The 14,960-nt window shown below is 42.4% G+C and overlaps 1 protein-coding gene across 1 annotated transcript in view; it reads right to left on the bottom strand.

Annotated features, from left to right (window-relative positions):
* Positions 1 to 10,105: 10,105 nt before the first annotated feature.
* prr5l (proline rich 5 like) overlaps positions 10,106 to 14,960 on the bottom strand; it is a 120,507-nt gene continuing 115,652 nt past the window's right edge. Inside the window, exon 9 of the mRNA XM_080190500.1 lies at positions 10,106 to 11,409. Coding sequence (XP_080046626.1) covers positions 11,045 to 11,409 — 365 coding nt within the window. The 3' untranslated portion in view covers positions 10,106 to 11,044. The remainder of the gene's footprint in view (positions 11,410 to 14,960) is intronic.

The following is a 14,960-nucleotide window of genomic DNA, read 5'->3' as shown; positions in this document are numbered from 1 at the left end:
CAAGGTATTGCAACTGAAATGATAAACTCATTGTTGAAACTGATAAATTAAACCTTTGCTATTTACAGTGGAATGTGTATCTATAATGATACACAAGTTATTCATTGATTGAACCACTGGATCTTTATCAATCAATTATTGTTCATCCATTTATATTAGTTGCCATTGTTTTATTTTTAATAACTCGATTGGGAGGTGGTTTTTGTTACTCCCATGTAGGTAAAGGAATGTTTAATGTATTAAGCTGGGACATGTGGGTCAGATTTCATCCTATAAGGAGGTAACTATTTTAGCCTCAGTGATGAGAGGATAGACCCTCGCCAACACAGGGGATAATAGATAGGATATTTTGTAAAGAGCTCTGAGCTGTTAGAGAATCAACCACTAATGAGGTTTATGAACCAACTGTCAATCCCCATTGGCTTAAGTTTTTAAAAAAAAGCTAATTCAAGATTTTGATGTTAAATCTGGTTTATAAAAGTTTGTCCTGTCATTGATGAGAGAGCAGGGTCCGTGTTACTGAGATTTCCAAAGGCCCAAACAATAATTGGAAAGACTGATGAAATATGATGAATAAGTCTAATAAAAATCCCCAGCGAATTCAGCCTGCAGGTAACCTGACAGCTGCCCCTACATCAAGTGTATTAAAACATTTGCAGAGCCTCTTGATGTGTTTAAAACTTCTAAAAAAAAAACTGGCTGAGTCCTAATACCTTGTATAAATAAAGTTGAAAGGGGGTCGGTTCTTTTAAAGAAATGCCTCACTGAAAAGAGTTATGTCTCATTGAAGAGAATAATGTCTTACTGTAGGATTCATAGAATCCCTACAATACAGAAGGGGGTCATTTGGCTCATTGAGTCTGTATTGACCACATTCCACCAAGGCCCTATTCTCGTAACCCCACATATTTACCTTGCCAATCCTCCTGACCCATGCATCTTTGGACTGAAGTTTTGGATTGAGCTTTTCTGTAAAGGGATGTCATGTTTGTATGAATAAATTAGATAATTGAATTGATGGCTTAATAGAAATAGTTTCTTAATTATCCTGTTAAGTTGGGATAAAACTTACTCTTAACCTGTTAACTCTGGAATATGAGCTATAAATTGGGTAAGATGGCAATACAGTTATAGAAATGGTTTGTTGCAGTTTTAAAAATAATGACCATGTCTCCAATGTGATGTTTCTTCTGCTTTCAAGATTGTGGTTGTAGTGCTGGTGTCAATCTGTCACTGTATTTTCTGTAGTTTCAGTTTGCTTTATAATAAATTCTGTCCAATCTGCATGTTATCTTTAAACTTCTGCAGTAGGGCTGTGGGAACCCATCTACTCATCATTGTGCGGTTTGAGGATGTGTTACTTGTCAGCATTTCTGTTCCTTTCAGAGACATACTGTGAACACAGATGTGCAGCCTTCTGTGTGGCCCTCTAATATGTGCCACTCTGGGTATATTCACAAAATATTTATCTGTGAACTAACTGTGAAATTCCCACAGTCGTGTTATTGTGCCAGCAGACTGGATACCATGGAGCATGGAATTTACTCCAGGAGGGAGGACTCCAGGATTGAGGAAACCATGAACTCATCCTTCAACATCCCACCAAGTGTTTGAAATTAGTAGTGTTCCCCAGATTCCTGTTAAATATTGTTTCTGCTCTCGATCCCACTTAATTGCATCTCAATTTTCTCCTCAAGAAATACATAGAGTATTGAGCCGTTTTTCCTTTCACGGACTGTCTTACCGAGAGCCTCAATCCCTAAGTAGCACCTTTCACAACCATAAACACCTCAAAACACTTTCCACTCAAGAATTTTTTGAAGTGTGCTCATTGCTGTGAAATAGGAGACAGTACAGCCAATTTGCACACAATAAGCTCCCACAAACAGCAATGTGAGAATGACCAGATGATCTGTTTTTTGGGATAGTGATCTATGTTTTTGTTCTGAAATAAACACACATTTCTGAGGATACTGGAAGTCTGAGATGAAAGCTGAAAATGCTGGAAAACCAGCAGCGATAGCGATGGTTCAAGAAGGCAACTCACCACCTTAATGGCAATTAGGGATGGGCTATAAATGCTGAATCAAAAAGAAACTCCAGCCCTGGCAGCACCACATCCCCACGACCTGATGTCCTAGGGTTCTAAAAGAGGTAAGAGGATTTTCCTCTCCCTCTATGGCAAGTTTCATGGTGACGTGTTTCACGGCAGCAGAAGATGATGCACTGCTTGCAGGATCATCTGACAAAGTAGAAGGAAGTCGGTCAGTCGGGGATGGATAACCCACCATTTTAAGTTATTACTGCCTGTTTCAAGCAGCAGGAAGGAAATCAGAAACTCTCAAAGTGGAGACCTACTATTCCCTTGGGTGTCTAAGCAGAAAATCATTATGCCTCTTGTAGTTGAGAGGGGAAATGTGGCAGAGTGGGAGCTCACTGTGACATGACCATCTTCCCTTAAGGAATTTGTGGGTTGCGGAAGAGGGTAAATGGAAACCAGATGTATTCAGATCTCATGAAGCCCCAAAGTGATTACCATCAGCTGTTGATCAAACTAACTGAGACAAGAAGGTATTGGTCATCACCGTCAGATAGATGGGAACCTGGCCCCTCACATACAAACATATGAATGAGGAGCAGAAGTAACAAATTCAGTCCTTTGGGCCTGCTGCGCCATTAAATAAGCTCATGGCTGACATGTTTGTGTTTGAAGTTCTACATTTTAATTGACCCCCGATAACCTTTAAATTCCTTGCCCACAAGAATCTACCATCTTAAAAGTGTTATATTGTCTCCATGGCCTTTTGAGACAGAGTTCCAAAGTCACACAACTCTTGCCTTGAGAGAAAACATTTCTCCTCGTCTCTGTCCTAAAGGTTGACACCTAATTTTAAAACAGTGCTCCCTAGTTCTGAACCCAGCTACAAGAGGAAAGATGTTTTCCATGTCCACCTTGTTAAGACCATTCAGGATTTACATACTTCAAACAGATCACCCCTCACTCTTCTAAACTCCAGTGGGTACAAGCCCAGCCTGCCTAATCTTTTCTCGTAAGACAACCCATTCATCCCAGGTGTCAATCCAATAAACCTTCTCTTAAGCACCTCCAATGCATTTATATCCTTCCTTAGAAACCAAATCTGCACACAGTATTTGAGATGCAGTCTCACCAATGTCAAATGTAACTGAACCATAGCATCCTTATTTTATATTGAATTTCTCTTGTAATAAAGAATAGCATTCCATTAATCTTCTTAACTATTTGCAGTACCTGCATTTAACTTTGTGTGACTCATGCACTCAAATACCTAGAACCGTCTACATCTCAGAATTCTACAGTCGTTCTCCATTTAAGTAAAACTCTGCTTTTTTTATTCTTCCTGCCAAAGTGAACAACTTCATATTTTCCCATATTATACTCCATCTTTTTGGTCACTCACTCATATATCTATATTCATGTACAACTTCCTTATGCCTTTTTCACAGCACGCATTCTTACATATCTTTGTGTCACCAGCAAATTCAGCTATCATGCCTCCACTTCACTCATTTAACTCATTGATATAAATTGTTAAATGTCGAGGCCCTGGCACTGAGCCCTGGGGGACTTTACTATGTCCAGCCAATCAGAAAATCTTCCATTTCTGCATACTCTTATTTTCTGCCAGCCAATCAACCTTCTTTCTATGCTAATATGTTAACATCTTGGACTTGTATTTTCTGCAACAACTTTTGCCTTCTGTATTTTCTGCAACAACTTCTGCAACAACAAATGCCTTCTGGAAATCCAAATACAGTATGACCACAGGCTCTCCTTTATCTACAGCGCATGCTACTCCATCAAAGAACTTCAGTAAATTGGTTAAATATGATTTCCCTTTCACAAAACCATACTGACTTTTCCCGATTACTTGACTTTCTCAAAATGCCCAGCTACAACTTCCTTAATGATTGATTCTAATACCTTCCCCATAGAGATGTCAAGCTAGCTGGCGTATAGTTTCCCATTTGCTGACTCCCCTTCTTGAATAGAGGGGTCACATTTGCTACTTTACAATCTGCTGGAACAATTCTAGAATCTAGTGAATTTTGGAAAATTAACACCAATGCATCTACTATGTTATTAGCCACCTCTTTTAAGATGGTTGGATGAGGTCCATCAAGATCTGAGACTTGTCAACAGGTCTATCAGTTTGCTCAGTATTGCTTCCCTCATGATTGTAATCTCACTAAATTTCCCTCTCCCTTCCACCTCTTCATTTACAGCTATTAATGGAATGTCTTTTGTATTTTGAAGCAAAATATTTGTTCATTTCATCCACCACTGTCACTCTCCAGAGGACCAACACTCACTTCACTTCCTCTTTTCCTTTTTAACTGTTGGTTAATAATCTCTGGGGATCTAAGTAACTGGACAGAAAATATCCTATAATTGTATAGAACTGAGAGCAACAGCCCATCCTTTGAATGTGGTATTGTCTTCATGCTGAGATAGATCACCAGAGTATCTCCAGGACTTTACCCAAATGGCCAATATTCATATGGGAAACCTGTGATTTTGTTGTTTTCTCCTTGTGCCAAGATTGAATTACTCTCTTTACTAAAACTAATTAATACCTTACAGACCAGGGACTACGAGGAACCAAACTGAGGTGAATGAAAAGCACAACAGCAAACAGCACCTGAGAGAATCAATAAAAGGTCTAATTTCTCTTGTGCTATTTCCAAATAGTGATATAGAGAGCCATGACTTAGTGTACTTTTGAAATTATTTGCTAGTGGATGCTCAGGGATGCGAGCCTAAAATAAACCTTTGGGTGGATGTTGAATGGGAATGGCAGGAATCAGCATTGCGCTTTTCCTTAATTTTATTGTTCGCTCTGCTTTCAAAAACAGAAAGACAATGAACACAAATTCTACAACTGGCTGCTGAGAGATTGGATCTAAGGGTCAATTCTGCATTCAGATAGTTTTGCTTGCCTCCCCCCCGCCTCCCTCCCCCTGCCCAACCACCCCCAAATGCAGCAAACTAGGAATTTGGTTCAGAATGTTTGGGAAGGACATTGTACATGCCATGGAATTGTGCTGTATTTTTTTTAAACAAAATGGTTTAGGTTTTTTAAAAATATTAGTTCAAAGACTTTATATATTCACTTAAAAGAAGATGGAGATTTTAGTACTGAAGCTGATGGTCTCACAATAACCTTTGGGAATTGAGATAAGGAGGAATGTCTTTATTTAGGGACTTCAAATTCTCTAACCCAGAGAGCTTGGATAGTCAGTTGTTGATTATATTAAGACAGAGACAATAGATTATTTGGCGATAAAGGAATGAAAGGAAATAGGGATAGCGGCAGTAAGTGAATATGGGAAAACTGCCATGATCTTAGTGCATGGTGGCAAAGGTTCGAGTATATGTATGGCCTACACCTGCTCCAATTCTTATGTCCTTATGAATGGCCTCTTTCTGTGCTATATGATTCCATGTTTTCCAAGACCCAATGATTCTTTCATTCCTCTAAGCAATGCCCCTCAAATTTCTTCCAGAGTTTCCTTCTGCATCTTATTTGTACCGGGATATTCAGTCATTTCAGTCTGACATGTCAAAAGTGTTCTCCAAAATTGATTCTACAAAAACTGTTGCTTCGCAAGGATTGGGGAGCAAATCTCCCTGGTGGATATTTATATAGCAATAAACTATTGCTATATAATTAAACTATAATAAACTATTTTCCCTATTTCTCCCATTATCTTTGAAAGATCTGATAATTACTATTTTCCATCTGATACTGAAAATCTTTTTTTAAGGATTAATAAAGCAGACATACACACACACACGTGTGGCTGGGTCGCTGTAACAGCCTGCCTTAACAAACCACTTATTGTCACACATGTCTTCCCTTGTCACAGTTGGAAGTCCAAGACAACTCCTCTACACTCATCTTTTGTTTCTTCTCTTATTTCTCCTTGCACTGTCATCCCTTTTGTCGTTTAATCACTCCTGCTCTCTACTCTATCATGGACCTCTCCTTTGGTTCTTTCATTGTTCCCTGCCTCGATATTTAATGAAAAGTTGTTCCTCTCTGGACATCTTTCAGAGTTGATGGAAGGTCATTGACCTGACATGTTTAATCTCTTCACCAATACTGTCTGACCTGCTGAGTATATTTTGTTTGTATTTCAGGAAACATTAAGTTGGTTGATAAAACTAAGAAAAAACATTTTTCTTTGTTCTTTGTATTTTAAAACGGCACTTCTCCCCCATTGTACATTGTGCTCTCTTTCTAATGGCAGCAATCCATGTGGTATGCTTTAACAAGTATGTATAAGTGGGAATTATACAGATTCAGAGACAGAGACATGAAGTGTGTAGATGCTTCTTGCTTGCTGGGAACAAGATTCAAATTGTTCCTTCTGGTCTTTTTCAACTGTTGATTCCAACTTTTGTTTTTTTCTTTATCAATCATTTCATATCAATTGACAAGTGACTCGGGGCTTTTCTCCCCATTGATACAGTAATTAAATGCACGACTTGGTCTGTACCAAGCTATAGTTCTCAGTTCCCTTTGGATAGGAAATAAAGGAATCGGCCGGGATTGCATTTCCAGATGAACTAAAATAAAATGTACGTGTGGACTGATGGGTGGGATTAGATTCAATGGCAACGCATTCTCTGGTTGAATGGGCAACCCTCCCTAAGAGCAGCAGCTTATCATTGCAATGCAGCAAGAATACAATTTCTGTGTGGATTCCTTGCCCAAGGTAGGGGCCTATACTTTCATCCTTGAGGAACACACACACACACACACACACACACACACGTCACATTATTGTAGATTGGACCCATCTTTATGATTGTATGTTACTGTACACTATATGGCATGGTGGCACAGTAATTGTAGCACTACTGCCTCACAATGCCAAGGCCCTGGGTTCAATTCTGGCCTTGGATGACTGCCTGTGTGGAGCTTGCATGTTCCTCCTGTGTCTGCGTGGATTTCCTCTGGATACTCTGGCTTCCTCCCACAATTCAAAATGTGTGGGCTAAATTGCTCCTTAGTGTCCAAAAATGTGCAGGTCATGGGAAATGTGTAGGGTTACGGGGAGGGGGGTAGGGGTGTTGGGGGGGGGGGGGGGGTGCGCTGGTGGAAATGTCCTGGGTAAGATACTTTGTCAGAGAGTTGGTGTAGACTCAATGGCTGAATGACATCTTCTGCACTGTAGGGATTCTATAATTCTATGATACATAAGTATATCTTCAAGTGAATTGTGCTGTGGAGCTAGGGAATAACAGCTGAGCTTAGTCAAATTTGAACTTCCTATCCTCTTGCTGTTTGCTTCACTCAGCAGTCCAGAGATTCTAGGTCTTGTCACTGCTGTCTTAGCAATGATCCAGACTTGATACATGACTCAGCTGAGATCAGCTTGTTGGGTGGTCTGGGGGTCTTTGTCATCTGGGTATCTCAGTCCATTGAGACACTGGGAGGTCTTTGATCATATGTATCATCAGTACATATATGCAACTGATATATGATCAGACGCAGTTAAGCATTTATCTCACTGGGGAAATCTCTCATTTGATGTGAAACTCAACTAAGAGGCAGAAAGAAGTTCCATGTCAGAGGTAAAACAAAAATGTCTCAAGTGAAAGCTAAATACTGCAGATGGTGCAAATCTGAAATAAGAACAGAAAGTGCTGGAAATGCTCAGCTGGTTTGGCTGAATGTGTGGAGAGAGAAACAGAGTTAACGTTCCTGCAATATGTCCAATGAGTAGGACAGAGTACAACAGCCTCTCACTCTATTTATGACTACAGGTACCAGCAGTAGATTTCCCAGATGTCTGCTTAAGTAGCATTTACCTGATGACACAAAGAGACAGTTCTGGTGCTGGACAGAAACAAGCGTTTAGATGAGTGGGTGAATATGATTTTCAGAGAATATATGTTTCGACTTTAGGATAAAGATTCTTGTGTAAATCTTTGGCGAATGCAGCCAAGCCCTTTATTACTTGAGGGCAACAAGTAATAAAGTAGCTGTGCACAAATGTGAACCAACTCCCTTCCTTTGACTGCATTGTGTAGTAGGTGGGTTAGATATGAACGACTTCTCATGATGTGCTGGGCAGTGAATATTAATTGATTCTCACCATTGATGGTACAGTGAGGCGGAGGCATGAAAATGCACCAATTACCCTTGCTGACAGTATCACAAAATTGTTATGGTACAGAATGAGGCCATTTGGCCCATCATTGTCTGCACTGACTCTCGAAGAGAATATTATGACTTAGTGCCACTGCTCAGCCTTTTCCCCATACCCCGACAAATTGTTTCTATTTAAGTAATTATCCAATGCCTTCTTAAATGCCCCAGTTGAAGCTGCCTCCACCAATTGATATCAATTAGCGTGGTGGGGGTGGGAGAAAATGAAAAATAGGATCTCACCAACTATGCCATTTAGTGCAGTGAAAATAAACCAATTCATCTCACTGATTGTAGCATTTGGTGTGTTAGGAAAGTGGTGAAAATGGACTGATTCCCCAACCCATGCTATAATTTGGGTGTGTATAAAGCAATTTCTTTCACCATATGAATAGCGTGGTGATTGAAGGACAATGAAAAAAGTAAGGAACAAACAAAACTTGCATTTATATAACTCTATCACCTCCTCTGGGTCTAGACTAGACTGAAAGATTATGGCCAGTGTCCCTGCAATTTCCAACTTAATTTCCTTCAATATCTTTAGATGTATCTCACTTGGTTCTGGTGACTTGTCAACTTTTATACTGACAATTTACCCAACATTCCCTCCATCTCAATTTTGAACCATTCTGCTGACAGAGTTTCCTCCTCTGTCACCATTAGCACTTACCTCTTTAGTAAAGGTAGATGAAAAGTATTAACATAATTACTCACCCATGCCACCTGCCTCCATGTGTAGATTCTCTTTAAGGTTCCACATTGGCCCTGCTCCTTGTTTTACCAACGTTTTCTATTTATATGCCTACAGAAGACTTTGGGATTCGTCTTTATGTTAGGTGCCAGTCTTTTCTCATAATGCCTCTTTGCTTCTTTAATTGCTTTTTCACCTCCACTTTGAACCTTCTGTATTTCTCTTGGTTCTCAACTGTATTTTCTTCCTGAATACCTGTCATAAGCACACTTTTTCCTCTTTATCTTAATTTCTATCTCATTTTCCACCCAGCGAGCTCTGGATTTGTTTGTCCTGACTTTCCTTTTTTAGGGAATATACATTGACTGTGCTCAAATGAATTCTGTTTGAAGGTAGCTCATTGGTCATTTTTTCATGCTAATCTAATTGGCCCAGTTCCATTCTTGCCCCCATTGAAATTGGCTCTCCCCCAGGTAATTATTTTTACTCAGGATCAATACCTTCCCATTTGAGCCCAATCCCCCTCAGTTATTGGTTTTAAATCATTGTGTCCTCTAATTCTGTGCATGTCCTTTTTCTGGCAGTGCCAGAAAGGCAGTCATAGCTGCCTTCATGCATTAAAGGTGCTGCATTAATACAAGTTGTTGTGACCACCCTTGTTATTCTTTCTAGTAAGACTTTGGTCTGAGTCTGTCCCAATGGTATGGTTACTTCCTAATATGTTTCATTAAATGGAACCTCACTTTCCCATACCACTCTGTCACCACTTCCTTACTAAGAATGTATGTACATAAGAAATAGTCCATTTGGCCCATCCAGCTTGCAGCACCATTCAGTAAGATCATGGCTGATCTAACTGTGGCCTTAACTTCACTTTTCTGCCAACACCCCTGCTTGGACCCCCACAACCCTTGACTCCCTTGTCAATCAAAAATCTATTTAGCCCCATGCCAACTTGCAAGTAGCAATGTGAACAAATTCCTCTCCCTGTTTGCAGGGTAAGCATGAACCAAATTCTCTCACTGTGTGGGGATGAGTCACTGTTAATTTGTGTCACCTACTGTTGCATGTTTTTGCAGTGCCTGCAGAATAGTAACTATCAAACAGGCTCTAAGGCTCACCGCATCCGCCGCCCCCCCCCACTCCCCCCAATCTCTTTTGAGAATTGAATTATTCTACTGTTTCAGGGAGACAACAGATTATTACATTTTTCACAAAAATAATCCACAGTTTATTTGTAAAAGTGTAAAAGAAAGCCTGCTCCTGAGACAGCAGGGTTACATTTGAAGAAAACTTCTGCAGGGGCAGGAGCAAAACAGTCAAATCTGTGTGCGCAAAGTTAAACGCGACCAATGGCTGAGAGGCAAAGTGAGCTGACTTTATAGGAGCCTGCAGTTTAAAACTGATTCCAGTGTTACCAGTATCCTTCAATCTCAGGAATCAATGAGTTGAAGTTCTCCCTGCAGCACAGACCCTTGTTGGACACACTGTGATGATTGGGCACGGCTTCTGATTTCCTCAGTGCGCCACAATGTAAAGAATAATCAAAAAACCCGTTTGCAAAGAATGGGAAACACAACACATTTCATCAGCACGTGCGGAAACCATCACCCACCCAAAGTTACGGAGCTCACACTGATGTGAAATCCGAAATTACTTCTGTCAAGTAAAGGCAGATTGATATTGAATGGAAGTGATGACATTTCTAGCCAACAGTCTGGCTAAAACTAATGGTTTGTTGGGAGAAACAAGAGAGACAAAATCAATATCCAGTATTTAAACAACGCTGCAGATATAGTGCAATCTTGGGTTTCAAAGTTCAGGACTTGTCTCAGCTGTTAGATATCTTTAGTGCAAACTTACTGCTGCTGACGTTCTTCTTTTTCAAACTTTAATTTCACCAGGGCCTCATGTCCCAATATTTTAACATTTCAATCATCCTTTCTGCTAGCACTGTGTTTCGGTTTCTGAGGTATATTCAGTTGATAACAGAGAGGGGCCTGGGTCAGAAGTGCAGTCCATCAATGTACATGATAAGCTTGAACGAGGTTTGTTTGTTCAAGGTCATTTCACAGTTTGATCTGGAGATGGGACTCAGTCAGGTAAAGGGATTACTCTTGATGTGCCTAAAACAAAACACCGACTGAGTAGTTTAGCTAAGTGCTGTGCAGTTAATGTCAGTAGACTCCTGCAGCGCAACTACCATCACCTCAGCCTGAGGTTCTGGGATGTTTGGTTCACTGGAATAGTGTCTGTGGTTAAGGCTAGGTGGCATCAGGAGACATTTCTCTTCAGTGTCCGGTTCTTCCACCATCCCAGGGTGCAACATGGAAGTCATAGCCAAAAGTTGGAGCTCAGAGGGTGCATTGGCCACTGTGTGACGTCGGATACTCCCGCATTTCTCTAAGTAGGCCTCGCCTTCTTGCTCAATTAAAGGTGTCAGCATAGTCTCATTTACTTCACACTCGTCGCTCATAAAATCCACCATTTTTGATCTGGGTCCAGCAAATCTTCGATCTGGAGAGAAAAATGCAGACATTTGTACTTCAATTGTACAGCAGTTACATTATTGGACTACATTAGTAACCCCAAAGCCTGACTTAATAAATCATAGCACACAAGTTTAAAATGCTCCACAGCAATGGGGATTAATTTGATTTCAATGTTTACAAAAAAATCTGGAAATAAAAGGCTAATCAGTGACAGGGACCATGGAAGTGGTGAGCCAATTCATTAATATCCTGCGGGGATGCAGACTGCTGAATTTACCTAGTCTGGTCTATGTGTGACTCTAATCTGTGCCAACATGGTTGACTCTTACCTGCCTTCATAAGTGACCAATAGCAAATTGCTCAGTCGTGCAAGATTAACTCAAGATGGGCAATAAATGTTGCTGGCGGCATGGTGGCACTGTGGTTAGTACTGCTGCCTCTCAATGCCAGAGACCTGGGTTCGATTCCCGGTTTGGGTCACTGTCTGTATGGAGTTTGCACATTCTCCCCATGTTTCTGGTTTCCTCCCACAGCTCAAAGATGATGGATTGGCCATGCTAAATTGCCTCTTAGTGCTGGGGGTCTAGCTAGGGTAAATGTATGCGGTTATGCGGATAGGGTCTGAGTGGGATTGTGGTTGGTGCAGACTCGATGGGCTGAATGGCCTTGTTCCGCATCCTAGGATCCTATGATCTATAACTTGCTCCAGTCTCATGCTTCTAGTGGAGAAGCTGTACCCAAAGAGAATGCAGTGGTCAAACCACACCAATGTACCATTCTTACATACGTCAGAGAATATTTTCAAAGCAAATTTTTAAAAGATCTTTCTATATACTGCCTGATTGAGCAGGTTTAAATCAGGTTTTACCAATTTACCAATATGCAAATGAGCTTGAATGAAAACTTGAAAAAAATAAACATTTCAAAACTTGATTAACTTCAAAACTTACAGAAAGATGACACCCATTCTAATTTTAGAAAACAATACTGAAATAGATCTGTGAACTGTGTAAATTGGTTTAAAAAAATCAATCTTCCTTCAATAAGAGTATATCAGTTATAATAATACTTTCTGAAATGTTTCCTTTCTTTATAATTATCTGATACAAAATCAAAGAATATGGGGATGAAACTGCCCTCTATTCAGAGGGGTGGAATGTTGTCATTAACCAGGACTCATTGTCTCTGTCTGCAGCCATTCAACTGTCTATTTCCAAACGTAGAATCATAGGATCCCTACAGTACAGGAGGCCATTCAGCCCATCAAGTCTGCACCAACCACAATCCCACCCAGGCCCTATTCCTGTAAATCCACGTATTTACCCTGGTCGTCCCCCTGACCCTAGGGTCAATTTAGCATAGCAAATCAACCTAACCCCGCACATCTTTGGTAGCTGATTTTAAGAGCACTGTTTGAGTTGTGTTTAGAAATCTCAGCTTGTGACAATTCCATCGCATAATATGACTGCTCTGTATTTCAAGCCACCTTTACATAGCTTGATAAAAATGTGATAATCACCATTGCCAGACCCTCCATTCATGTGGCTGTTTCCCTCACACCCTCCAAACTCTGTGCTGTCTGCGACACGGAGATTACCCTCATCTACAAGCAGAAGGGGGAGAGGGAAGAAATTCGGAATTGGCGACCCATTTCACTATTGAACGTGGATTACAAAATTCTGGCCAAGGTCATCGCCAACCGGGTCAAGTCTGCTCTGGGGTCAGTAATCCATCCTGATCAAACCTGTGCAGTACCCGGCAGGAAGATCTCTGACAGCCTGGCGCTACTCAGGGATACGATTGCCTACGTGTAGGACAGGCAGGTGGATACGTGCCTCATCAGCCTCGACCAGGAGAAGGCGTTTGACAGAATATCGCACAGCTACATGATGGATGTGCTCTCCAAAATGGGTTTTGGGGAGGGAATACGCAATTGGATCCGGCTGCTCTACACAGACATCAGTAGCGCAGTCTCAGTCAACGGGTGGGAAACAGATAGCTTCCAAATCAGGTCTGGAGTCAGACAGGGCTGCCCTCTCTCCTCCGTCCTTTTTGTGTGTTGCATTGAACCCTTTGCCCAGGCCCTCAGAAGCGACCCAGGCATCAAAGGGGTGACAATCCCAGGCAGCGGAGGCACGCAGATCAAAGCCTCCCTGTACATGGATGACGTGGCTGTCTTCTGCTCGGACCCCTCGTCTGTCCGCAGGCTCCTCCAGGTCTGCGAGCAGTTCGAGCTGGCCTCGGGAGTCAAAGTCAACCAGGGAAAGAGCGAGGCCATGTTCTTTGGGAACTGGGCCGACAAATCCTTTGTCCCCTTCACCGTCAGGACAGAGTACCTGAAGGTGCTGGGGATATGGTTCGGAGCGGCAGGGGCATGCATCAAAAACTGGGAGGAGCGCATCGCGAAAGCCAGGCAGAAACTCGGCTTGTGGGAGCAACGCTCGCTCTCCATAACAGGAAAAAACCTGGTGATCCGGTGCGAGTTGCTGTCCGTGTTGTTGTACGTGGCGCAGGTGTGGCCTATCCCCAAATCCTGCGCTGCAGCAGTGACGCAGGCCATCTTCAAATTTATCTGGAGATCAAAGATGGATCGCGTCCGGAGGGAGGCGATGCACAAATCTCCAGAGAACAGAGGGAAAGACATTCCCAACGCCGCCCTCATCCTGATGGCCACCTTTGTGTGCGGCTGCATCAAGCTGTGCGTAGATCCTCGGTACACCAACAGCAAGTGCCACTACTTTTTGAGGTTCTACCTGTCCCGAGTGTTGCGAAGGATGGGTCTGGCCACACTGCCGCGGAACGCTCCGAGTAGTTGGACCGTACCGCAGCACCTGTCCTTCGTGGAGAAATTTTTCCGCAAACACACCTTTGACCACAAGGCGATTAAGCAGTGGTCAGCGCGTAACGTCCTTGGGGCCCTGAGAGAAAAGGAGACGGCGGATCCTGTCGGATGGTTCCCTGAGCAGACTGTCAGTGTCATCTGGCAGAACGCCTCATCACCAGAACTGACAAACAAGCACCAAGATCTGGCTTGGCTGGTGGTGAGAAGGGCACTCCCCGTCAGATCCTTTATGCACGCTCGAGGTCTCAACATCACTGCACGCTGCCCTCGAAGCGGCTGCGGGGCTGACGAGACGGTCACACACCTCCTTCTGGAATGTGCCTTTGCAAAGAAGGTCTGGAGCGAGATGCAGTGGTATTTGTCGAGGTTCGTCCCGAGCAGCTCGGTGACGCAGGACTCTGTGCTCTACGGGCTGTTTCCGGGAACGCACACCGAGACAAATATCAACTGCTGCTGGAGGGTCATCAACTCGGTGAAGGACGCACTTTGGTCCGCCCGAAACTTGCTGATCTTCCAGCTGAAAGAACTGTCCTCGACCGAGTGTTGCAGACTGGCACATTCCAAGGTCCAGGACTACGTGCTGAGGGACGGGCTGAAGCTTGGGGCAGCCGCCGCAAAGGCACAATGGGGAAAGGCCACACTATAAGGCCTTTTAACGGAGGCAGACCGAGGGCCCAGGAACTGCAGAATACCCTCGACCTGTGTAACTGTGTGCCAATCTGAGCACTAACGGC

Source organism: Carcharhinus amblyrhynchos, chromosome 6, assembly GCF_965287045.1.
Source record: "Carcharhinus amblyrhynchos chromosome 6, sCarAmb.v2.hapA, whole genome shotgun sequence".
NCBI lineage: Eukaryota > Metazoa > Chordata > Chondrichthyes > Carcharhiniformes > Carcharhinidae > Carcharhinus > Carcharhinus amblyrhynchos.
This window is presented reverse-complemented; position numbering and strand designations above follow the sequence as displayed.